The sequence below is a fragment of the Ammospiza nelsoni genome, chromosome 3 (assembly GCF_027579445.1).
Source record: "Ammospiza nelsoni isolate bAmmNel1 chromosome 3, bAmmNel1.pri, whole genome shotgun sequence".
In the NCBI taxonomy this organism is placed as follows: Eukaryota; Metazoa; Chordata; class Aves; order Passeriformes; family Passerellidae; genus Ammospiza; species Ammospiza nelsoni.
This window is the reverse complement of record NC_080635.1, coordinates 9,411,085-9,436,501: the sequence shown is the minus strand read 5'-3', so window position 1 is coordinate 9,436,501 and position 25,417 is coordinate 9,411,085. Positions and strand designations below refer to the sequence as shown.

At 39.6% G+C, this 25,417-nt stretch overlaps 1 protein-coding gene across 1 annotated transcript in view; it reads left to right on the top strand.

The window, feature by feature from the left end:
- The first annotated feature begins 1,707 nt into the window (after nucleotides 1–1,707).
- The window catches only part of SPTLC3 (serine palmitoyltransferase long chain base subunit 3), an 82,382-nt gene continuing 58,672 nt past the window's right edge, over nucleotides 1,708–25,417 (top strand). Inside the window, exon 1 of the mRNA XM_059468333.1 lies at nucleotides 1,708–2,074. Within this exon, the coding sequence (XP_059324316.1) occupies nucleotides 1,958–2,074 (117 nt within the window). The 5' untranslated portion in view covers nucleotides 1,708–1,957. The remainder of the gene's footprint in view (nucleotides 2,075–25,417) is intronic.

Below are 25,417 nucleotides of genomic sequence, written 5' to 3'. Positions count from 1 at the left end.
TGACTGAGCAGATGGCATGTTTTACAGGAATTTGGTTTGCTGTGACAATCAAGGACACAAATCCCAAATGAAGAAAGCTCCTGGATGGGAGAGGTTTGCCAGGTGCAGAGAGAATTCCTTGCATTACCTTGTTCCATTTAGCAGCAGCCCATAGGGGATAGGTGTGCAGGAGATGTTACCAACCATTTTTTCTGCAGGCTTATCCTCACCTCAGTCTCCTTTTTTCTTTGCAAATATGAACTCTTAGCCACTTAAGACCAACAATCCATTTTGCCACTATATTTGACATTACTATATTCACAATTCATTTCTCAGTGAGCTATACTTACAGATGCCTTAATGAAACCTAAACAAAACTGATTATACAGAAATGAGGTATTCTTGCCTAAGAAAAGCACCAAAAAGATAAAACTTTTAAAAATCTGATTTCTAATGGTGAATCTTGTAAAACTGTGAGGCAAAAAATTTTGGTGTTTTACTGCTTCTGTGTCATTTTAATAAGTTAAGGGATATTTTCTTCCCCCAAAATACTACAGTCTTATTTAGATCACTTAGTTTAGATCACTCTTAAGCAAGAGCCAGAAGTTTTCTAGTACATTGATGATATCTCACTTTGCAAACTACTTTAAGAAGAAAATATATTTTAGCAACATAATATGTGTCTAAGATAAGTTTTCAAAACCAACACAGTGTGTTTCCCTGTGTATTATCACAGTGGTTTGTTTAACATTTCATCTCCTGCATTCCATGTACTCAAGTTCTAGGCTGCTCTTTCTGTATATAACTTACATTTCATTGCCAGGATGCCATAGCAATTTTTTCTAATTAAAGAACTTCAAGTATTTTTATTCTCCCAGCCTTTCCTCCAAACTGTTTTTCAAAATTGATATAATAATACAGCTTTCCTTTAATCTATCTCCACACTAATTTGAATTATTTTGGGAGGAAGACATTCTATTAAATGCTACCAGAGAGGTTTCTACTTTTACTTTTTGTCACTAAAATCTGAAGCATGATAATTTGAGTCAGTAAAGACTTTATATGCATTTTTACAATTAAATACCTTTTTTCATAAAAGAAATTATGTATGTTAGTTGTCCTAGTAGTTTCACATGTGATTAAAGCCTGACTTGTTTTAAAACTGAATTAATCAGCTTTATAAAAATCTACTTCCCATTCATTGTAACAGCATGCCATTTATCCTACTCCTGCCAAACTGAGTTTAAAGGGACAGTTCACTCTAGTGAATACTTGGGCACGTGTCTGTAGTATCTAGCTCCAGATAAATTTTCATTTTATTACTAAAATGCTTTCCATTTCTTTGCAGGTATAATGCTGTGTCTGTCATGCTACTCATATAAGAAGAGATTAAAAGACATTTTTTGAAGCGTTTGTTTGCTCTACTCAGGGCAATACTACTGCTTTACAGCTAAAATACTCTTAAGATGAACCGTGTAATTGTACAGATTACACTGTTAAAATTTTCAAAACATTTAGGCAGTTTCTATGGAGTGACCTCGCGCTATACCGAGTGGTATTCGGAGAAAAGAAACAAAGTTTCTCCCTTGGAGGTATTTAAGAGGTAATGTATCTTTAAGTGTCTCCGCCTCTGAATCCACCCACTTCTTGATAGCTGCAGCAGCCTTGTTGACTCACAGGAGCCGTGTTCATGCAAGAGCCAGCAAGGAGCAGTAATTTCCAGAGATTTTAACAGCACACCTCCTGCCATGTATTTCACATTCTAGCTTGCTGGGGCTGAAGCTGTATGAAAGAAAGTTTTATGTTTTGAAGAGATTGCAAAAGATAGTTCCTCCTCTCATCCTGGAAAATCCTGACAGACCAGTTGGATACCTTTCAGGCCTTAACCAAGAACTTTATCTTCTCATCCCACTGTCTTTTTTACAGTAGAAAGACCCGAGACACCCTTAAGAACTGAGAATCTGACTAATTTAAACAGATGGCTAATCCCAGTGCTGTGTGCAATGGACATCTACATCATCACAATCATCAGAAACAGAATAACGTCTTAAAAAGTGGAATATCTAAGAAAAATGGAATCACTAAAGGAATGAAGGTAAGGTTTAATTGTTTACCCTAATTGCCTCAATATTCAAAACAAATAGGTAGTTGCAACATTACTTATTAAGCTATTTTTATGATCATTTTAGTGTCCACTGAACAGCTTGTACGGATTAGGCTTGTGTGTGAATTTGTAGTCTTGGGACGTAACGCTGCTTTTGTCTCTCCTAAACCGAAGAGAGAGTTGGGAGTGCTCATGCAAACGCTGTTGATCCCATGGACTGACTTTGTGTCTAGTTCATATCAAACACAACAAACACAAGTAGTGACTTCCTTCTGAAGCTTAACCGGTGGTGGACTCGACTTTGCAATGCACTAATCACTAGTGGAAAGCTGTTTTGTCAGCTTCAAGTGTGTGTGTAGTAATTTTTAAAGTGTGATTTGTTGCTGTACAAATATAACAACAGAAGTACGTAGGCAGGCAAAGCTGCCTTTTCATGATGTTTACATTTATGCAGGGATGGCGTAGCTGATCCCCACACTTTGCTGATGCCTGCTATCCAGCCTTGGACTGCTCAAAATCCAAGCTTAAACTCCAAGCCAGTTTACTTTCTGTTTTCTTAGGCTGTTCTCTTTGAAGAATACATGACACTTCTCACATACATGAATGTTTTGTAGAACTGCTGGCATGCAACATCCCGAAGAATGAACAAATCTAAAAGTACGCTTTTACCAAAAGAGCCCAAATCTTAAAGGTTGTCTCTCTGTGATACCTGTTCTGACTGGGAGCTTGCTGTCTGTCTTGGAATGTCCTAATTCTGGATCTTGATGTGATCATTAGGAGAAAGTCTTGTAGTGACTATAAGAGGGCTGGCTTTACAGCACGGTGTGGTAGTGACAGGGGAATGGAGAAGGGTGCTTGTGGAGCCTGTGCACTCACCTAACCATTTTTGCTAGGTTAGGAAGCTTTGGACAAGGACTGTGGTGAGGGCTCTGCTGTTTTACAAATAAACTGCTATCTTTTATCTTTCTCTAAATGGGGCTCTCACACGCCTTAGCACTCTAATGAGGGCACGCCCAGTGTCATGCTTAATGGTTGTCTGGCTTTAGGTGTCTCCCCTGGTATGAGTATTTCCCAATCACTGGCTTGTGTTGGATGAGGAAAGCAAAAAATCTTGCACAATGATTGAAAAAAGCCTTTCTTGGATTCGCTTCCAGAAACCTAATTCAGTATCCTCTTGTATATCACATACCCCTCCTTGTCATTTTGTACATTAGCTATTTGCCACAACGGGGTTCTAAGACTTTGCTTTCCACTTGTGACAGATTTCAAGGACTAAGTTTTGCCATTAAGTTACTGCTAACCTGCTGCAAATAAGTAATTTTGAAATCCCAGAAGGGCATTCATTAGGATTTCCTCCTTAATAAAAAAAGAGAAGTAAACAGGCAGAGAAGTAATGACTAATATTACTGAGCATGAGCAAAAAAAAAGGAAATAAATATTGGTCTGAAAGGGGTGGCAAAGAAATGAAGGAAATTAGATGCACCTACAAGATTAGTGAAGCCTTACAAGCATATGGTCGGAGGAGAAAGTGTTTTACCCTGCTGTGTGACATCTGACAGTAGCACTGAGCCACTTGTAAATGCCATCCATGGCTGAGGGAAATGGTGAGGAAGTGAAGGCTTAGAAAGTTCAGGAGGCTTATCAAAGGCAGATTTGGCAAGTCTGGGTCGAGCCCTGTGCTCACAATTACATACCATTTCCCCTTTCTTCCTGCTCCAAACACAGAAAGAAGGAAACAATAACATACAGGAGTCCTGAATGAACCAGGAATCTCACTCCTGGCAGGAATCTCCCCATTCCTGTCTGGTCTGTTTCCCCGCCCCAGCTGCCTCACCCTGTTCAGTGCTTATGCTTGATGCTATTTTACAGGAGCAGATTCTGTTCCTTCCTCCCTGTGTGTTTAGGAGCCTCACTGCTGGAGGTGTGTACTCACACTGGCCACTCCTCGCTGGGGTGTGCTTCCCACTTTGCAAGCTGGGATCTGAGAGACAGGGAATATGGCAGCTTGGTGCACAAGGAGGCCTCCACAAGGCTTCCAGGTTTCTCTTAATTCCAGTCATTCTTCCTTCTTCCTCTTTTGCTCTTCAGCCAGCTTGCCCCCATTTCCCCTAACACTCTGACACACACATTTATGTATTTTACTACCCATGCAGCAGTTGACCATTAAAGACCTTATATAGCAGAAATATAGTGCTGGTATATTCAGGGGATGTGACTGGTGATTCTAGACTTGTGATAGTTCCAAAACTTTTGGGCTTAGTTACAGCTGTGCTACTTTGCAAGGAAGGGAGGAGGGAGAGATGCTGTGGTTAGAGAGAGGCAACGAGTGCAGAGACTGCAGTGAGTGAATGGCACAGTGAAGGCTTCTAGGCCTATGCAATTGTCTGACTGGAACATCAGGCTTTGCAGCAATCAGCTCTATAAACCCTTTTTTTTTTTTCCAAGGGAGCCCCCAGGAAGCACTGGCTTCAGGAAATGCTGGCTTTGGAAACACTGTTTGTGAAAACACTTGCTCAGGAACAATGTGTTTTGCATCTTAAGGATGTAAGAACATTTTGTGTGTCTGTGCGTGCTTAATAGAAATAGAGAAGCAATTCTAATACCCACAAACCCCCCTGGGTTTCTAAAGAAAGGATTTTGTTTAATGGGTTGGGAAAGGTAATTAGGGATGATCAAATGTGGGGGAGCAGGGAGATTCTGTTTGCTTCTAGCAATCTGTGGCACGCCAAGGACAGAGAGGAGGTAGCTGAGTGATAAAGAAGCAGTGAAGCATCCTAACAGAAGAGAAGCTGTTGCTTTTGGAGAAGTGCTGGAGTGCTTTGGAGTGGGACTGCTTGTTCAGATAGCTTCTGTGATTGTTTTAAGTCAGGTTTATTCAATTCTAGCTGATAGCACAGACTCTCCATGTACTAATGGATATCAGGCTTAACCATGTCCCCACAGCCATGCTGCATCCTGGTATTCTTTGGAAGCTGGGCTGTAGTAAGACCTAAACTTTGGGAGGTGGGTTGTGGACCATGTCTTCCACTTTGTTCGTGCTTTTAACAGAGGCAGATGCTTCATGTTCTTCCGGAATCCATAGTCTGGGCTTGCCTTTGCCCAAAGCACAGTTCAGTACATAACCTGTTTATTTATGTAACTGTATTGGCCAGGAGAAGGTATTTTCCTAGCGATGGTTTCTTTGCTGTTACATTGCTGTTGATTGGGTACCAATAATAGGGGACATTGTATTTTTACAACAATAAATATGTTTATCTACTACCATTTTTCCCCTATAAAACACATGTAACAGTTCAATTTCTTCAATAGATTATTCCCTTGGATGCTTTAGCCCCCAAAACATAATAAAGCTATTTGTAAACTCATTATTTTTATGTTCTGCACTGAGAATGGCAGGGCTTGGAAGAAACGTGTAGTCAACAAGACTATGGGCTTTTCCAAGGATTTCAAGCTCCTGTGTGAAAGCAAAAAAGAACCCAGGATGAGATCCAACACAGAAACATCTGCCCCACTTATCTGATGGCCCAAAAATGTGATAGTCTCCCACAATTGGAGGGTCCAAAATTCAGAAATTGTTTAAGTTCTGTCCTGTTACATCTGAATCTCCTCCTAGCTGTTTTACTTAGCTATTTGGTCCATATTCCAGCATCCAGTCTCAGTCCTTTCCATGCTCTTGGCACCCTAGTTTCTTTCCTCTCTTTTCTGCTTTCCAATGTCATTTATTGCCTAATGACCATCTTAAAGAAAACATTGATTGTTTAGAAAGAGAGTCATGAAAGGAATATGCCATGCAACTGTTCTCATGGCAGTAAGTTTCTTTTATGTCGTAAAGGCCTCCTGTGATCTCTTTGCTTTCTCTTCACAAATGTGGGCAGCACTTCAAGTGTTTTTGCAAACTTGGTGTAAATAGGGCATTTGAGATGCATACTCAATGTAAATGTTAAAAGAGTCTGGTAGGAACAGAAATAAACTAATTCCCACAATCAGAGTCAAGCAATAAGGGTTATTATTAATAAGGGAAGAGCAAGGAGAGATCATTAAGGCTGATCAGGCCTTTCCAGCAGTTTGCAGCTTCAGTTGTGCAGCTGTAATGATCTACCAACATAATAGGATTTTTTTTCTGAAATATCTTCATATTTTGATATTGGTTTGGGTAAAAACAAATTGAAAGGGAACTTCATTGAGTCCAGCCTGTTTCACTTGAAGCAGCTCAGCATTTTGGGCATTTTTCATTGTGCATGTGTTCGTGGAAAGTGCAACTGCAATTTTCCCTCAGGAAAATGTTGAGATTTGGTTTTTAGTCAAATTCTCTGCAAATTACTGTACATGTTGCTCCAGCTGCACCACAGATATGATCTCCTCATCCTCAGCTCCTGCCTCCTTTTCTCCTTGGTTTCAAGCCTGAGAAATGTGTTGCTCTGCACCTGCCCTCTCAGATGATAATCACAGGTCTCGGATCCACGCCCTTGTTTCTGTCATCTTCCCTGCTATGTGATGAGCTCAATGCATTGGAAGCAGGAAACACTGGGGACATCTTTCTGCAGCCGAGGTGTCACCACTGTGTGGGCACATGTAACAGTCTCTGACTCTTGTAGCAATGCTTTGAGCTTGTTGCATGAGACTTTAAATGCAAGGCTGAGATTTTTCACATAGCTCAATATGTAAGGTTGGTCTGAAGTCATTACCCTTTTAACACCTGGAAACCTCTAAATGCAGGTAATTAAATTTTGGAAGGTAAAGGCTTTACAGAAATAGCAGATAGTAATTTACTTTGGCTTGAAAGATTCAGCATGTCAGTTCTTTAAGGTCAGCCTCCTCTTAGCACAGTAACAGCTCATCCTTCTACTCATGAAAGCAATAAATATGTTGGGAGACTGGCTTAGCTACACACACATAACTCATGGCTGAGCTCCAGTGCAAAAATAAGCAGTATACAAGAGATAGAAACAAGAATGGCCTTTGAAAGAGAAATTTTGAAACATTCTGGGGGCACCTTTGGTAAGCCAAAGATCTTCTGGAGTCGACATTTGCAAGGAATATCAAGGGAAGCAAGAACAGATCTCACTGCTACATTAGTAGTAGATGAATGAACAAGGAAAATGTGTCCCATCAACAAATGGGGTGGATGACTTAGTGACCACAGAAGCAGGTAAGATGTACTCTGTGCTTTCTTTGACTCACTTTTCCCAATCAAAGTCATCCAAGCCTCTGTGTTGTCAAACTACCAGCGGTGAAAGAAGGTTGATTCAAGGATCTCTTGAGAAATGGCAACCCATACAAGGGTGTGGGATCCAGGAGGGAAGCACTCATGTGTGGTAGGTGATATCACAGGGATCTCACACGCTATCAGCTTTGGAAGCTCCCAGGTGTCAAAGATCCCTGATAACTTAGGAGAAATGTCCCACCTGTCTTCAAAAGGCAGGTCATTTCTAGCTGAGGTTGCTTCTGGGAGCATAGAGATTTGGAACAGCAAGCATAGATGTACCAGAGATAAATAATGTTTGACTGACTGTCTTCTATGCTGAGGTGACTAGATTTTATTATGAGAGGCAAGTAATAGATGTCACCTACCTTGACACTGGTCCCACCACCCTCATGTACTGCTTGTGGCATTACGGTCTCGATGGGCAGACTGCTGTGTGGGTAATAACTGGCTGGGTCATCAGGCTCAGAGTGGTGGTTAATGGTTCATACTTGGCCTGCAGGCTGGAGGGGTTTCACATGTGTGGAGAGGGAGGGGGAATCAAGATATGAGTAACAGCAGTGGGACATATGGAGCCTTTCAGGGCTCAACTGGGCAAAACCCTGAGCGCCCTGCTGGGAATTTGGTGTTGACCTGCCTTTTAAATATGCAGATGAAACAGAAGCCAGCCAGTCACAGTGAGTTTGTGACCTTTCAGTGCAAGGAGGCAGCATTTCTGTGGTGAGTCAGCAGCAGTGATCCAAAAATGGATGGAATTGATGCAGATCCTCAGTCAGGCTTCAATGAATATTTGTCTGGCAAGCAGCTTATTTGTGCTCAATAGAGGTAACTGGTAATAGAAAGCCATGGTGTGGCTACTGCTATTGCCTGCCTGATAACATCCCTTCAGTATGAGAATTCATTACCTTTGCAAGCTTTAAGTAGCAGTCTGGCTTTCAGAAATGAGAAAGGTGAAATGCATCTTCTACCTGCGATGTCAGCGAGGGATGTGGCTGGATGTGTTCCATTGCAGAAGCAAGTCCATGAATAATAATGAGCTGAATGATAAGATAATGATTGCTTAGGGCCTGTTTGGGTCTCTTTGTGAGCTGCCATACACAGGACCCAGGGATGACCACAGAACACTGAATGAAATGAGAACAGGTTATTTCCATTACCTTTTGAAACTAGGGATCCCCAAAGCAGCACCTAGGCAGACCCACATGAGCAGGGACACCTGAGAACTTAGTTCTTGCTCAGTCCTTGCTAGAGGATCTCTGAACCTGCTGTTTTCACCTGTATTTCAGGGGCTGTCACAGGTGTAGATTACCTCCCTGCTGTGATCTTTCCCACAGCAGAGAAGGAATCTCAAGCATATTTGATTGAGTGCCTGTAAGTCTAACTCAGGCCTCTTACTGAAACACAGACATTGAACTTAGCCAACACACAAAGCTGAGCAACTATTGGTATGTGTGTTTTTCTGCACCTCAGCTACAGATCACTTCAGCATGTTTATAATTCTCCTCAACAATCTTCTGTTATGTTCCCACAGTTTCTATAAAATCTGACCAGATTTCACCAGAAAAACGTTTAGTAACATGCTGCCTCTCTCACAGCTTGCTCTTTGCATGTGTGCAGTGGTGTTTCAAATCCTGGTTTATAGGGTACAAGACAGCCATAAAGATCCTAATTCATCATGATATGCAAGTCTGTTTCTTCTGCCAACAGACATATGAACTCTCTTGTGGGATTTTGATTTTTTACTTTCCTTTTAAAGAAAAGTAATTTTTGTTGTGGCTAGGACTGTGGCATTAACCAGCAAAGCAGGAAATTAAATTTCCCTACAATGACCGGTGGCTCAGCCAGAGAATTTCTGCCATTCCTGGCAGCCAATTTTTCCACAGAAAATACTTTGAGAAAGCAACCCAGCCAGGAATTTTGCGAGGCTATTGTCAGAGTTGTCATTGTGGGATGGATATGGGATGGAATATGGAAGAAAAACACCAATTAAGGAGAAGAGTAGGCATCAGGACCAGCAGTGTTTTGTGCCAGACTGAAGAGGAACTGAAGTGTTTTGCACTTAAAGAAACATGAATTCAGATAGATGACCAGAACATTCTGTGAGATACCTCCAGTATAAAACTGTGAGGTGAAGAGCTGAATTTCCAGCGTAGATGCCATCTATATACACCCCTGTCTTCAGAACAAAGTAATATTTAACCCATCCTGGCCAGGTGTCTTTCTCCCACCTGAGGTATTTTGAATTTCTAGAACATCCAGTGTAGATGCAACATAGTAATGCCTTATCTGTTCTACTGATCATCTCAGGGGTTTTTTGGAAGTTATTCACCTGTATCCTTGTCTTCACTCCTTTGATCAAGCACAGGCATGTGCTCTGTAATTTCCCCCTCTTCCAAAAAATGTGGTCTTCTCCATCAACCTACGAAGACAAGAGGGTTTATCCACTTAAAAAAGAAATAAAGACAAATTTGAGATGCAGAGGTGAGACTTGTAGCCATTTCAGCTTCCATGATGCTGCACTCTGCTTCCTCCAGGAATTTTCATTTGAGTTTCTGCTTCCCTGTTGCTGCTGCTGATTCATACAGCCCAAAGAGTTGCCACACATCTCTCTATGTGACTCACATGTAGCCAGCTGAGGCTACAGCCTGGCTAATCTCACAGCCCAAAGCTGTCAGCTTACACCTGGTATCACAGCAGCATTCCAATTTGTATGTTCTTGAGCTTCCTGGGCCTGTTCTGCGGGAGAATGCCTCAATCTAGCTTAGAATTTCCATTTCCTGCCCATTTGTTGTGTTTCCACAAAAATTTGATTGTCTTCTGAAAGAAACACTTCTTCCCCTGTCATCACCAGGCTGCATTTCCTGCAGGTAAAGGTAAGCTGCAGCCAGGTTCTCATGCACACTGTTGTGGGGGAGATCTGTAAAGATCAGCCCCACTGCTGCCTGGAGAGGGCAGGACACAGATGGTTCCTCCCAGTTCCAGCAGCCATGTGTCAGTGACTAGTGATTTACATGAGACCTTGGAGGTCAGGAAATACAACCTGAGAAATAAATTTAGGACCACCTGTGGTTGTCACATTGTACCTCATTGTCAGCCATTCCCTGAAAAAATCCCAGCCCTATGATCAGATCAAATGTATTTCCTGCTGACCAACCTCAAAACTTTGGATGCTACACAGATCCCAACACCAAACTACAAAACAATTCAAATTGAACAAGATTTTTTTGAAGGCATTTCATGGTCCAAGAAAGCATTTGAAAAGTCATGTTTCCTCTGCTTTTTGAGATCATATTCATGCAAGTTTCTGAGTTTGAGCTTTGAATTTCCAACAATCTCTTGACATCAGTCATGCTCAGAGGGAATGCTGTATTTTGTCTCTAGCACAAAATGTGTGTCTGCAAGTCTCTTGAAGTCATCTCTTTTTTATAAAAGGGTCTTTATAAATTGCTCCCCTGTGCAATATTTTCCTCACATCACTGTTATATAAACAGCTTGTCTGTTTGCATATGTGGGTGGTGAAAGTGTCTGGGAGGTTCTAGCAGATATAAGGGTGTGTTAATCTTGAAGGGGGAATCTTCTTGGCTTTTGTTCTATTTTGAACAGAAACAAAACAAAACTCTTCATCAAAATGCTTTGATGCAATCTCCACCCCTTTTCCTCTCTTCTAATCACAATCATCCACCCCTGTGGGTCTTATCCTTGGTTTCTTTCCACTTGCTTTAGGTTACAAAAAACTCTTGGGGAAATAAGCCTTTAAGTATTGGATTGGTGCATCTGTGGGTAAATAAGTAGTAAGGGGTGTTCCAAAGCAGGTTCTCATTTCTCTCTGTGTAAAACCCAGTTTTATCCCAAGTAAGAAATTACTTTATCAAATTATCTGGGAAGAATCCCATGTGGCCAAGACTTGTCTGTTGTTACTTTTTAGCTTTCAATACATATTTTAACAGTGTCTTTTCAGGTTGAAGTCAGAACTTTTGCTTCTTAAATCTGTTTCTTACCCATAATCAAGCAGGAAGTACAGATTCCAAAACAAAAAATATGTGTTTGCCAAAATCTACAACTTTTAAAGAAAAAAGTTGGTATTTTTGTTTTTCATTCTGAGATAAGTATGATGTTGATACATGCCAAGTCTAATTGCTTTTTCTTAAAATCTGTTTTCAAGTGTTGAAAAATGTACCAATTCCATAATTTGTGTCTATTTTCAGATGTGTACTAATGGTGTGCATAGTGTTAAATGTGGGATACACTATGAGCACTAGCAAGTTAGCAAAATAATTATGAGGCTGTGTCCAGAGACAGGGAACTTGTGCTTTGGGAATGGAGATGCAACTTTAATAAAATCTGGTTTCACCTTGGGCTGAACCTATTGTCCAAGAAGAGGTGTAATTTATTACCTCCCTGAAGAGGAATTAATTGACCTCCTTGCATCTCTTACTCACCAGTGAAAGGTAAAGAAATAAAATTGTGCACACTGTCTTGAGCCAAAGATATTCATGATCAAGAAGGGCTTCAGGGAGGCTGTCCTTTGTCCACATGTCTATTGTTAGGATGGGGAGCTGAACTGGCCCCTTGGTGCTCTAGCAGAGGATTTGTTGTTACAGCAGCAGTTTTCAGCATAAAGTAATGTCTGCGAGATCATTCCACCTCCCTGCCTGTACAATGTCTTCCAAAGCACACAAGGTCACCTGTCCCTTTCCAACAAAATGTTCTCTGCACTTCATTAGCTTCTTGGCTCTTAATAAATTTCTGTTGAGGTGAGAGAAATCTTTTCCTTTTATTGTCTTCCTCATTCATCTCTATGATTTGGTAAAGAAATCACAGTAGGTTTTGTAGCAGAGATACATCTCTGGAGCTTATGCAAGAATTAAAGTCAACAGGCACTCTACTAGTAATAGTAGGACAGTATAGTATGACCAAGCATGGCAGATCAAAAATGGAGCTCTTTTAGCTTCCTTCTCATCCCCAACCCAAAGTACCCATTCATTTACACTTTTGAAAATCTTGTACTAATTCCCTTATGCTTCCACCACAGCGTAATTAAATCAAGCAAGTCAGAAGGTAAAAATTAGCTTTACCTATCAACAGGTAGAAAATATTTTAAATTTGCAGAGATAAGGGGTAACATTAGGAGGTTTTTATATCTGTGATTCAGTATAACCAAAGACCTTTAGAATTCTTGCATGTGGGCTGAGAATCACATGGATTTATTTAAGTAAATTGAAGCATGATTTCAATCTGGGTTTTTTGGGATCGTTATCAGAGACGTGAGCTTTTTTTACTGTTTCAATGTATGCCTGCTGAGAACCAGTGTTGTAAACTTGTGATTTTGTTATAAAGATGTTAACATCTATAGGAAACAAAATTTCAATCAATGGCAAGTTATGCAGGTTCTTAAAACCTCAGGCAGGCATATTTGGCTTTATTCCCCACTGAAGGGGGAATATGTATGTGATCAGGGAGAGGAGTGTTATATGAGAGGAAAAACTCCACCCACATAGTTTGAGCTTTCAACCTGGTAGCATTATAAAATCTTGGCTAGTTTCCTAAAGAAGCAAAATTTATATAGTGATGCTATCTGTCTGTCAACTCCTTAGCAGCTTGTGAACGAACTCGTGACCCATTTTCGTATTATCCACTCTTTGCTTTGAGCAGGCTTTTGGACACATGAGAAAGGCCCAGCACCTTCCTTTTCTGAAATAAATAGAAGCTGCAGTTTGAACTCATTCCTCCAGTGACCTGGGCAGTCTGCAGCAGGAAGGAGATTTGACCTATGCTCCAAATAAGAAAGAAGCTTCTGTCAGAGTGTTCCTTTATTTTACATGAAAGCCAACATGAGACACACATAAAAACCCCCAGAATTTATTATTCCCAGAGCTCACACTGCTCTGTTTACTTCTGCTCCAACTCATTTCTGCATGGTGTGTATCTTACCATTGCATTTCTCAGGAATTCCTTTAGTCCATAAACTTTATGAGATAAAGACACTTTATTTTGTTCTCTGCTTGTGAAATACTTGGTACACAAGGGATCAGTGTCTATTAAGGGTACCTTTATTCACAGGGATTTTTGTCCAAGTGTGCCACTTTTTCAAATATCAGTGATTTGTCATCAGTATTGTGTAAAGCAGTTGCCCTGTCTCATGTTCTAGTTGATGCTACTAAGTCAGAATGAAGTGTTTTGGTGTCATTTCTCATGGGACATTTCTGTTCTACCAGTCTATCTAAGAGATGAAACTTGAGTTCATGTTAAATATTATTGTTTTTCCATAATTCACTTCTAACCCAGTCAGGCATCAGTTCTTCATCTTTAGAGAAGTTTGATCTAAATCCAAAAGGGATCAGACGTGGGGCTTTGCAGTTCCAAACCCATCATTGTTGTCTGGCTGGTGTTTCTCCTGTTCACAAGGGCTGTGTGATTTCAGTTCACCTCCTATTGATCCAGTCTCTCACCTGCTCAGCAGCACCATCCTCATTGGAGCTGTGTTTCAGGACATCAGTTTAAAGACAGAAATGCAAACCTCTCACTCTGTGACAGGTAATTTGTGTGAGCTCAGGCTGGAGGTTGATGGACAGGCATTTTAGAGGGCTTTGAGTACTTCAAGCTTGAAATTAACATGACCATGATGAGAATATTTTATTTTTCAGGGCTACACACAGAATTACTTGAATAGTGTGGAAAGACATTAAGCTTTTAACCAGATATCCAAGAAGGCTTGCACCTTTAAAATATAGCTTAAAGAGACTGACAGAGAATAGTTCTCAAACTATCTTCACTTTTCTTTTTTTATTGAGTGTTTTTTTGCTGGAGAAGCTGATCAAAACATCTCTGCACTTTGACACTTCTCAATAAGTAACCACCATGGTTGACTGACAATAATTTGTTCTCAGACTCCACTGTTTGCTGCTTATTCCTATATTTCTTTTTTCTAGCCCTGGATATCTTCCTGGTTTATGGCTACATTTCAAGGCTACATTCAATCACTACTGCACAGTGTGTGGCATGCTTAGCTGTGCTACCCACTTAGATGCATGGCCAAAAAAAAAAAAAAACCCCGACATTTTCCACAGGAAAATTGGAAGAAAATCGCAGGTTTGCAATGCAATATTTCAGCAGAGGTAACAGAGATGGGCATCAATCATCTGTAACAAATTATATTTGCCGACTGGACTTTGTTGGAATAAGAAACAGCTTTATCTGTGAGATTATGGTGATAAAAATATTTACCAAGTCTGATGATAAATCTTCTGACACCACTTCCTGAAACTTGTGGTAGAGGCAAATAAACCAGTGTTACTTTCTATGCTATTGGATAAAGGAATATTTTTCTTAACTTGAAGCAGATGCTGGAGTCTTGTTTCTTTATTAGCTTCATTTAGCCATGGTTAAAACAAGCTGTCACACCTGTGCTTTATCTACTCACATTTGCAAAATTGAACAGGAGTTTGTGATTTTGGAGGGTTTTTTCAGTCGATATTGTTCAACATGTAAGGTTTAGCAGAGCTCATAAGCAGCAGTGTTTTTACAGTTGAGTAGGTAAAAGCATTAGCAGTGCATTGAGACACTCTGTTTTGAAAAGAGAATTCATTTTGGTGGGGGAGATGGGAGGAATAAAAAAGTGCACATGTGCAAGGCTTTGAAAGGGAAGGATGTCTTGAACAGTGAGAGAAACAGGTCTTTGTCTGCATACTGGTCACTTTTGCCTTAGAAAAATGAATTCTCAAGCTACCTGATACTGGTTTGTTTCATATTAAGGGTGATTATCAGCTGGATATAAAGCTGCTTATGTCATAAGCATGTTACAACTATAAACAAACACTTTGGTTTAGGTCCCACTTTCACAACTGAGAAAGACAGACTTGGAAACGAGACACTCATGTCTGCAGCAATTTGTAATTTTTTTTACAAATTATTTCATATTTCTTTATGTGAAAAATACCAAACACTTTTTTTTAAATTTTAAAAGTTTAATAGTAATAAAATGGTTATAAAAATAGTAATATAATTAATGTAATAAAAATTTGGACAATTAGGATTTAGGACAGTACAAGACAATAAAAACAAAGAGTTATGGACAGTCCAGGTACCTCTCTCTGGGCAAAATAAGCCTGAAAATGGACCCACGTTAACAGAGGATTAACCCTTAAAAGCAACAGCCTGCTGCATATTCATACACCTCATCCATGATGCATAAATTCCATTCAAACACAGGATTCTGTCTGGTCAGTGTCAGCTTCTTCCTCTGAATCCTGACAGCATCTTCAGGGCTGAGCAAGGCAGGAAGAAGTTCATTTCTCCTGATAATGAAACAATAAATTCTTTTTCTCTGAAAGATTTAGGTGTCCTGTGGCTGCTATCTCGGTATGAGTACCTCATTCCCCTCTTTAAAAAAAGTATCTTACATAGCATAATTTCTATTTTAATATTATGTTATAACCTAAAACTATATTTAGCACACTACTTAAGAAAATCAAGACAGCATAACTTTCTAACACAACACATATAATATTCATTTTAATATTTGCAAAAAGTCAATCATAAAATATGCATTTTTCACAATTCTTAATATAATATTTTTTAATATTTAATTATCCATGTGTCAATAGCGGGGACAAGGAATCACAGTTGAACTGTTGTAACTTGTGAAAATGCGTATTTTATGATTGACTTTTCACAAATATTAAAATGAATATTATATGTGTTATGTTAGAAAGTTAGGTTGCATTAATTCTCTTAAGTAGTGTGTTAAATATAGTTTTACGTTATGACATAATGTTAAAATAGGAGACTATACTAGGTAAGATACTTTTTTTAAAAGAGAGGACTTGCACCGAGATAGCAGCTACAGGACACCTAAATCTTTCAGAGAAAAAGAATTTATTGCACCATTATCAGACGAAATTAACTTCTTCTCACCTTGCTCAGCGCTGAAGATGCTGTCAGGATTCAGAGGAAGAAGCTGACACTGACCATACAGAATCCTGTGTTTGAATGGAATTTATGCATCATGGATGAGGTGTATGAATATGCAACAGGTTCTTGCTTTTAAGGGTTAATCCTCTGTTAACGTGTGTCCGTTTTCGGGCTTATTTTGCCCAGAAAGAGGTACCCGGACTGTCCATAACTCTTTGTTTTATTGTCTCGTATTATCCTAATTGTCCAAATGTTAATACTCCAATTATATTACTATTTTTATAACCATTTTATTACTGTAAAACTTTTAAAATTTTAAACCCCAAGCGATTGGCATTTTTCACAAGCTCCTCGTCATTTCCAAGCCCGGCTCGGCTCCATCTGCGTTCGCGAAGGGCCAAGGAGCTCTCTCCAGGTGCCAGCGGGCCCGGCCGGGTGGAAATGAGGGACTCCGATAAAGCAGCGGCCGGACCGGCGGGTCCGGCTGGCTGGGGTGAGCCGAGCCGCTCTCAGCAGCGCTCGCAGGGCGGTGGGGCTCGGCCGCGGGGAGGCGGAGCCGCCGCAGGGAGCGAAATGCGCTGTGAGAACTGGGGCAGGGACGGGACGTGCCGGCTGCGCTGGGGGTGCCGGCGTAGCCCCGGGCTCTGGGGAAAGGCGAGAGGAGGTGAAAGGTGGACGGGCTGCGTCTGCGGCAGGTGAGCTCAGCCGGGGTGACGGCGAGCGAGCGCAGGGAGGAGTGGTTCAAGGAGGGGAGATGGAGATCTGCAAGCAGCTGCAGTCTTGAAGGGAGTTGTGAAAAATGGGTATTTTATGATTGGCTTTTCGCAAATATTAAAATAAATACTGTATGTACTATATTAGTTAGAAAGTTAGGCTGTATTAATTCTCTTAAGTAGTGTGTTAAATATAGTTTTAGGTTATAACAATGTGTTAAAATAGAAATTATGCTAGGTAAGATATTTTTTTTAAAGAGAGGACTTACACTGAGATAGCAGCCACAGGACACCTAAGTCTTTCAGAGAAAAAGAATTTATTGCTCTCGTATCAGAAAAAACGAACTTCTTCCCACCTTGCTCAGTCCTGAAGGTGCTGTCAGGATTCAGAGGAAGAAGCTGACACTGACCAGACAGAATCCTGTGTTTGAATGGAATTTATGCATCATGGATGAGGTGTATGGTTATGCAGCAGGCTATTGTTTTTAAGGGTTAATCCTCTTTTGACATGTGTCCTTTTTTGGGCTTATTTTGCCCAGAAAGAGGTACCCGGACCGTCGGTAATTCTTTGTTTTTTATTGTCTCATATTGTCCTAATACTAATTGTCTAAATTTTTATTACTCTAATTATAATCATTTTATTACTATAAAACTTTTAAAATTTTAAAAACAAATTATTGGCTTTTTTCATAGGAATTGATTTTCTTTTTGTTTTTCGTTCTTCATAAATAGCAAAGAAATAAGACTGTGAAGTGGGTAGCTGCAGAATCACAAATAATTTCACAGCCAGCATGTGTATTGACTTGCATGTAGTACTCAGAAATGAAATAGTTTAGTGTTGACTGAAGGTTTAGTTAAAACAGAGCAGCTGCTACTGCCAGGTCTGTTCTGTACTCCTATTAGGAAAATTCTAGCTCTTTTGTAACTTCTTGCAATACTTTTCTTCACTTTGTCTGAGTCTGTAAAAGTGCTTTAATCCATTTTATCATACATTCTTCAAAGGTATACTTAACTTTTAAAAAAATTTCTTTCCATCTCCAAAATTGTAGTGTTTCTGGGGAAATGTGGTGTCCTCTGCAGCATACCTTGTAAGATAGCAAAAGCAGATTTAAGGGATGTGTGGAACTGAGATGGATCTTAGGAAATGAGGATAGAATTGTAAAGATTTGTGTAGGAATGCAACGCTTCCATGTAATTCTACTGAGAGTTGTAACAAAGGAAAAAGTTGTTAGCACTTAACTCAAGTTGACTACAGAGACAAAGGAACGTATATGGAATTTCAAAATAATTCCACTCAGCTTTGTAAACTAAGTTGTCAGATTTTTGGAATGGCTACCACAGAAAATAATTTCAAAATTCTGTGGTCTGTGATCCTCTCTCTTGACGGTGCAGGAATGCCTGTGTCAAATATTTTCCATTCTTGGCATGGATTTATTCCCTCAGAAGTTATATACTATTTTAATGTCAATAATCTACATGGTGTGATGCACCTGAGAGAAGATACTTTAAAGATTTTACATTCCGTTCCAGTCAAGGCCTGTGTGATAATCTGAACCTTAAGCATAATTACATTTTCTTCCTGTATCTTCCTGTACATCTTCACTGCAATGTCTGTTACATATTCAATTCTCTTGGTGTAGGAGCCAACCTTACTCCTTGGCTGATAGAATCCCAATTTGGATACTCCTCCATTGGTCAGGGTTTTTAAAATGAAATTCTGATCTGTTTTGTTCATTAACAAATAACAGAGGATACTGGATTTTACCCTATGCTTTGGCTCACTGGGATTCTGTCGGAATAAAGCAGAAACGCATTGGTCAAGTAAATGACTCGTACAGAATCTATGCTTTAGAATATTTTATATGAAGTGATGTCATCTCTGGGGGAAGCCATTGCATTTCACTGGACATTTCTCTATCATTTTTACACAACAGCTCCATGGAATGGCTGTACTGAGCACTGGGCTTAGTCTGAACTGCCTTCATCCAAAAGGGGAAACCGTTCATTCACTTCTCTCTTGACCTAAAGCTAGAGCTCATAGAGCACTTCAGGGATTAGGCTGGAACTGTTTATCTGGAAGCAAGATTCATCATTTTTTAAAGTTTCTCTAGGGCCTTGTTCTGGTGCCCCCAGCTCTGTTCCCCAAGTACCAAGTTGTGCTTTTTTGGGACCTCGTACTGCATTGGCTGCATTCCCCACTGGGAGATGTGGATTTGCCTAATCACCTACTGGGGCACAGCTCTACCTGAGTTTTGTTCAAGGGCTTCCACTGTCTTCCTCCTAAGCAGAATGCAGACAAAAAATTATGGTGTAGGAAGTGCAAATAGTATTTTACTATACTTGCTATCTTCCAGCAGCGTTAAGATTAGCTTTGATCCATGAAAATAAAGAAAAAGGAGGGATGGAAAAAGAGACAATACTCTCTAGTATGAATTTGGTCCTCAGAGGGGGATATTCCTGAATTATGATGGTTGTTCTGCATGTCCTGCTTACCATTGATTTTGTATCAACTGATATTTTTTGCACAGGCTGATGTTATTCCATTGGTCCATAAGGGAACTGTCAGGATGGGCACATTCAATTTCTTAATTATTATTAATTTTGTATTGAGTATGAGGGGAGTGCCCAGCTTTCCCTGTGGACTGGGAAAGAACACAAACTCAGGAGTTATCAGAGTATACTAAAATTGTTCCAGAATCCACTGTAAAGCATTATGTCTGAAATCTCTAAATACTTCCCCACAGGAGTGTTTCCTTGGACAGATTTTGCTAGGAGTTTCTGTCATGAGATCTCTGGTAGTTTGTTGGGAATTTTTTCCTTGTAGCTCAATGTTATTCATTCTCTATTGACTGATTTCTACCATGGAACACACTATTGGGGCAGTTTAGTATATGTGGACATTTTTCACAAGTAAATTACACTTTTCTCTGCTGGATGGTAGGCTGTAAGTATGTAAGTATCATCTCAGGGGACTTCTGGAGGGACTAAAGTTGTTGGAACAAATTTGAAACCTCTCTCCACTGCAGTTGAGAGAGAAAACTGGGACCTTTTGTCATTGCCATTATTTGACTCTTTGCAGAAATACATTTGTAACAGTGGTTATAGAAGGGTGCAACATTTCTCTTATGCTCAGATTTGTATTTTGGGGTGTTTTTGTTTTTGTTTTGCAAATGTGAAAGGGTAGAGGTAAAACATGAAGTCTTCTGAAAAAAGTTTCTTTATCTTCTGTGTGAACTTTTACTGTTATTTGCTTATCATGTATAAGTTTCAGCAGGAACTTCTTTCTTTCAGAAGTAAGAGACTACTTTACTAGTATTTTAAAATCTTTACATTTTATTGGGCTTTAAAACCACATTCCATTTGAATGAGCCCTCCTTTTGGATTATGTTGACAAGAAATCAGATTGATGTCTAGGCATCTTCTGTTGCTCTTGAAACATATCTGGTAGCTCAGAAGAGTGTTCTTAATCAGAGCTTCTAGATCCTTCTAGATGACCCTGCCAGTCTTTGCTCTGCCAACTATTGTTGCTGTATCTCTGTACTTCCCAAATTTGATTGATAAATTTGATTTTAAGCAGAAAGTCTTTATACCTATTTCCTTCTTCCAGCATGTCTGAATCAGATGTTCTTTCTATCTGCTTACATTTCACCCTCTGAAAATATGTACCAGCTGTTTTTGCAGTTCTCAGTCATTTCTGTTCCACATTTCATGTCATAGTGAGCTTTAGGAATGTGAGGTAAGTAGGAAAATAGGACATGAGGCTTATATGTGTTTTGGGATGTTATCTAGTCTATTTCTGCAATCACTTTTATCCAGGGCTGGTTTTCTGCTGGAATATTTGAAGGCTCCTCTGGAGCCTCTTACCTCATAAGATGTGTCACTGTGTTTTGGGGTTTTGTTAGGACTGACAGCACTGCTTTCTTCTGTCTTCTGATAGACAATATCAGCTTTGACTTCACATAAAATGTCCCTACCAGAGGTTTATAACAATCTTAAACACCTTCATTGCTCTAGATTCACATTTAACTGATATTATCAGTACAAAGTTCTTTCTAATATCTGATTTAGATCACTTTGGGTGTAATTTAAGCATATTGATTCTTAACAGAGCACAGATTACTGTCCTTCTTTTGCAGTTATCTTTTACATATTTGAAGACTCCTGGGCTGCCAGTCATTAGGGTTTTCTCTTCTCTTTAAACCAGACAATTCAGATTTGTTCATTCTTTCCTCATAACTTACTTGACCAGACTTTATGCTTCTTTTCCCAGTTCTTTCCATCTGGTTCACCTCTTCTTTCTCAAAAAGCTGGATGGACACTTCAGCTGAGACCTGCATTGGTACTTCTTAGTAGCTCTAGAATGGTTTGTCCTTCTGCCCTTAACATGATTTTCTTAAGAGATGGCTGTTTTTTCTCTAACTCCTGTTACTTTTGATGTTGCTTCCTATAGCAATACCTGGGTACAGTTATGCTCTCCTGAAATCTGTGATTCTGCTGTCCCTTTTCCTGCTTTTCCTAAGTCCCTTGATTTCTACCATTTTATGATCAGTATAAATGAAAACTTTGAGGTAATACACCATTAATGTCTCCTGAAATTACTTCCAAAGTGCAGCAATGTTTTGAGTATTGTCTTCCAATTTGCCCCATGGCAGTATGGGAAGAAATAATAATGGAGGTAAGAGAAAGACTTGTGAAATGGCTGTAAGCATTTTTTCCCACAAGCAGTGATTTCATGTTGTTGCATATCCAGCATCTTCCACCACCCTGGAACATCCCAGCTTGCCTACATATCCTTTCTTTCCAGAGGAGAAAGAGGAAGAGTATGCTGAACCTTGTTCAGACCTAAAGAGATGCTGGTTCATGGGTTATTACAATTGTGCTTGTGTAATTCCAAGAATGGCTAAAGAGCCAAGTTGTTGCTGTCTATCCTTCAGTTCAGGGATTTGGATCCCTTTGTGCTATCAAGGTCACATTTTCCTGAAGCTTTTAGAAGAGTTGATATCATGAAGGCTAATCAGATTTGATTGAAATTGCTCTGTGAGCTCAAAAGCTTTAGTAGATGGGTACTTGCATACAGAGAGGTGACATGAGAGAGAAGGCCATTGCTTTCTTTAAAAAAAAAAAAAGGTTAAGATTGTTCAAACGCTAATTTTCAACTTTTTTGCTATGCATTTGAAAAGGTGTCTTCCTCTGCTGAAACATCAAAACACTTCAGTCACCCCTTTACCTCAGAAATCTTGCACCTGATTTTTGTCTCTTGAATTTCTCATGTGCTTCTTTTTCCCAACCCTTGTCTTTTCAGCCAAGAGCCACAGGCTCTAGGTGTTTGCCTCTAGGTAGGCGTTGATCCACTGGTGAAAATCAGTACCTGGTAGGGTGAGGACTTCCCTTTTTGTCTGTATCTAGGCTGCTGTAAAATCTGAGGAGAGCTTTTATTTAAGGGTGTTTCTGCAAACCTGGATAGGTACAGAAGGTTCAGATGAGTGAAAGCCATCAGGTCTCATATTCAGTGTCGTTACTTAGATAAGTACTGGAACAACTTAGAAAGAGCATTTCAGTGTATAATGCGCTTTAAAAAAAAGGCATCAATTTATTTCTAGATTTTAAAAATTGATCTTCAAGCAATTGAAGTAAAATGAAATTTTTTGAACTCTGATTGAATTAGTAAATTTAATAACAGTTAATTAATATAACAATTAAATAGCAATTAAGAAGTCATATAGGCCAAGATCATCTTTTCCAGTAGTACCAGGCAAAATTTGAAATTGGTGGGAAGAGGAGAGAACCTCTTGCAGAACTGCTGTACCTGGAGGCATCCAGTTGTGAGTTTCTCATAGGTGTAGGTGCGGGCACTACTTAACCACTTTTCCTGATAGTTTTCAAACAAAAAAATAGCTGGAGCAGGATGTTACTGCTTCTGCAGATTTTTAGATGAAAAAGAAAAAGGTAATTGGTTGTCACTGGTTAAACTATGTACCTTTTCTACATTTGGGAACAAGCTGGTGAATGTGGATTACTCTAGACTGGGGTTCTCTGAGGACACTTTGATGATAGGTGGGTTGGCAGCCATCATCACGTTGTTAAATTAAATGGTGCAGAGATTTGATCACATGTACCAGTTGTGATGCTGGCTTTGGTGTAGGACAGCTGACTTTAATTTGCCATGGTCACTGCTACCAAGTTGCCTAATGATTGGCTAAATGAGTTTTTGTCTTCTTGCTTAAAACATCTTTTATTGTGTTTGAAGGTGTCAAGCTATTAATTTTCTTGACATGTTCATAAGGATGGGTATTGCCTTCACCTTCCTCGAAATCTTCTGTCCTACAAACCTATATGCTATGCCTTAACTGAATTTATTCTGATTCTTTTTTCACCCTAGGGCTCTCTTTTGATGCTGAATTCTTATCCTAACTCAGAGGTGGTCCTTGTCTACACAGATGGTCATCCTCCTACTGAGTTTTTAATCCCCCTGTCTGTCAAGCTAGCAGCACAAATTTGATTGCCTCTTTCTCAGCTGTTCATGGGAAATTCTGCTTTCTCTGTTGGGGATTTTTGCTATGGAATTTCTTATCTCTCTCTCTCTCTCTCTCTCCTCTCCATCTGTGGTATGTCAAGATATTTGTACTAAAATATTTCAAAGTAGTTAATTACCTTGGAGGAGGTAGCATAAATCCAGCTAAACTGATTGCATCAACAAGATTGGCAATGACTTTCTCTTTCATCACATTTTTGAAATATGATAGGGTACTCCTTGCAATCATAGGAATGTCTTGGAAGGCACACAGTTTCAGCTTAACTTGTGCATAACTCTCAGAATCAGGAAAATAATGTGCAAATTATCCTGATGATATGCAGCTTTCAGGTAAGAAGTGTGAATACATTTGTCCTCTTTTAACAAGGTTATTGTGCCTTCCAGAAGTCTTTATCCAAACTGGTGCCATACTCTTAGGAACTAAGAATGGCCTGAGACTGCTTCTGAATGTTTATTTGGCATGATCCAGCATCCATGGCCACTTCCATTCTGATAGGGGTGGTGTGTTAAACTCATTATTAAATCTCTGCAAAATCCTGGCCCTGTTTGAAGCTGTTGTGCCATATAATGGGGAAAGGTCAGGGATCCAATGAGGGTTCATTATGTTAGTTTAAGCAGAAGATGAAGCATTTTCTCTACAAGGGAATTTTGCATGAAGAGGAATCTGATAGCTAACCTAAACATTTTCTGGTGCAAAGTCACTGTGTAGGAAATATGTAGGAGTTGGTGGATTGCATCATGTGGGTATTAACTCAGAATCCACACTGGGCAAAATCACTAGTAGTCTGCTTAGCACATCTTGAGAATCTTTACACTATTACAGTCTTCATCTCAATAAACAGTTTCATATCAAAAATATATGTGTTATCTATAGGATTAATTTCTAAATGTTAGATCAGTTCTGATAGCAGATCATCACCAGTCGTGCAGAAACTGGCAGCCTTTGAAGTGATACCACTTCATCATTATAATCTTGTTTGTTTGTGTATTTTTAAAGCCAAAGCCATAGGATTTGGATGATCAGGAAATATTCTGATGCAGCTAAGCAATGTGAATCCTGTAATTTACCCTAAGCCTTGGAAATCATAGCAAACACTGCAACTTGACACCACCAACTATGTGGGAATTGCTGTAACCCAGGGGTTTCATCCACTTCTCTCTGATTCCACATGCCTGGCTTTCTGCTCTGTAATTGCTGTGAGGTTAGGAAATACCTTTAAGTGTTTGTAAGTATCTCTCTGGGCAGTGAACTTCATTGTTTTGTCTGTAAATAATTTAAAATTATTAAGCTCCATCTTTGTCCTCATGCCTTCCTATTTACATTGGGTCACTTTGAAGTTTCTGGAAGTAGTAGGAGAGTAACAGCTGTATAAGACAATCATGTTACATTTTCTGTCTAGTGTTTCTTACTGTTGCTTGAAATGTACACATGTAAAGCCATTGGGAAAAGAGTTTGCTGTGCATTTTTTTTTTTTTGTCCCCCCTGTACTGTTTCATCTAAGTGCTTTAGTTATTTGGTATTGGGTAGCTGTTATGGTTTACATTGCAATTTATGAACCTTGAAGTTTAGAACAGTGTTTCCTATGATTTTTCTCCCCTTCATCAGATTGCATTTTCATGGTTTGCAACCGGGTTTTGTCCTGAGTCTTGGTGCATCAGTCTAAGCTTCTGTGCTATAAAGAGTTAGAGGTGGCTTTTCTTTTGACAAGCACTGTGGCCATTCTGCAATGTGCAGTTCTGCCTGCTGGACTAAGTTCATGCAAGATGAAAACACCTGCCAATATTTTCTGTAGGTTTTGCAAAAATCGCACACAGAAGGAAGTTTCTTAGTAGGAGAAATTAAACATTCATTGAAGCTGGAGTGTGTGTTGCCTGTAATAATGTGTGCAGTGGTAGAATTTCAGATATATCAGATAAGACATTTACTAAATTCATATAAATATCTTAATAAAATCTTACAAAACTAAGATAAAATG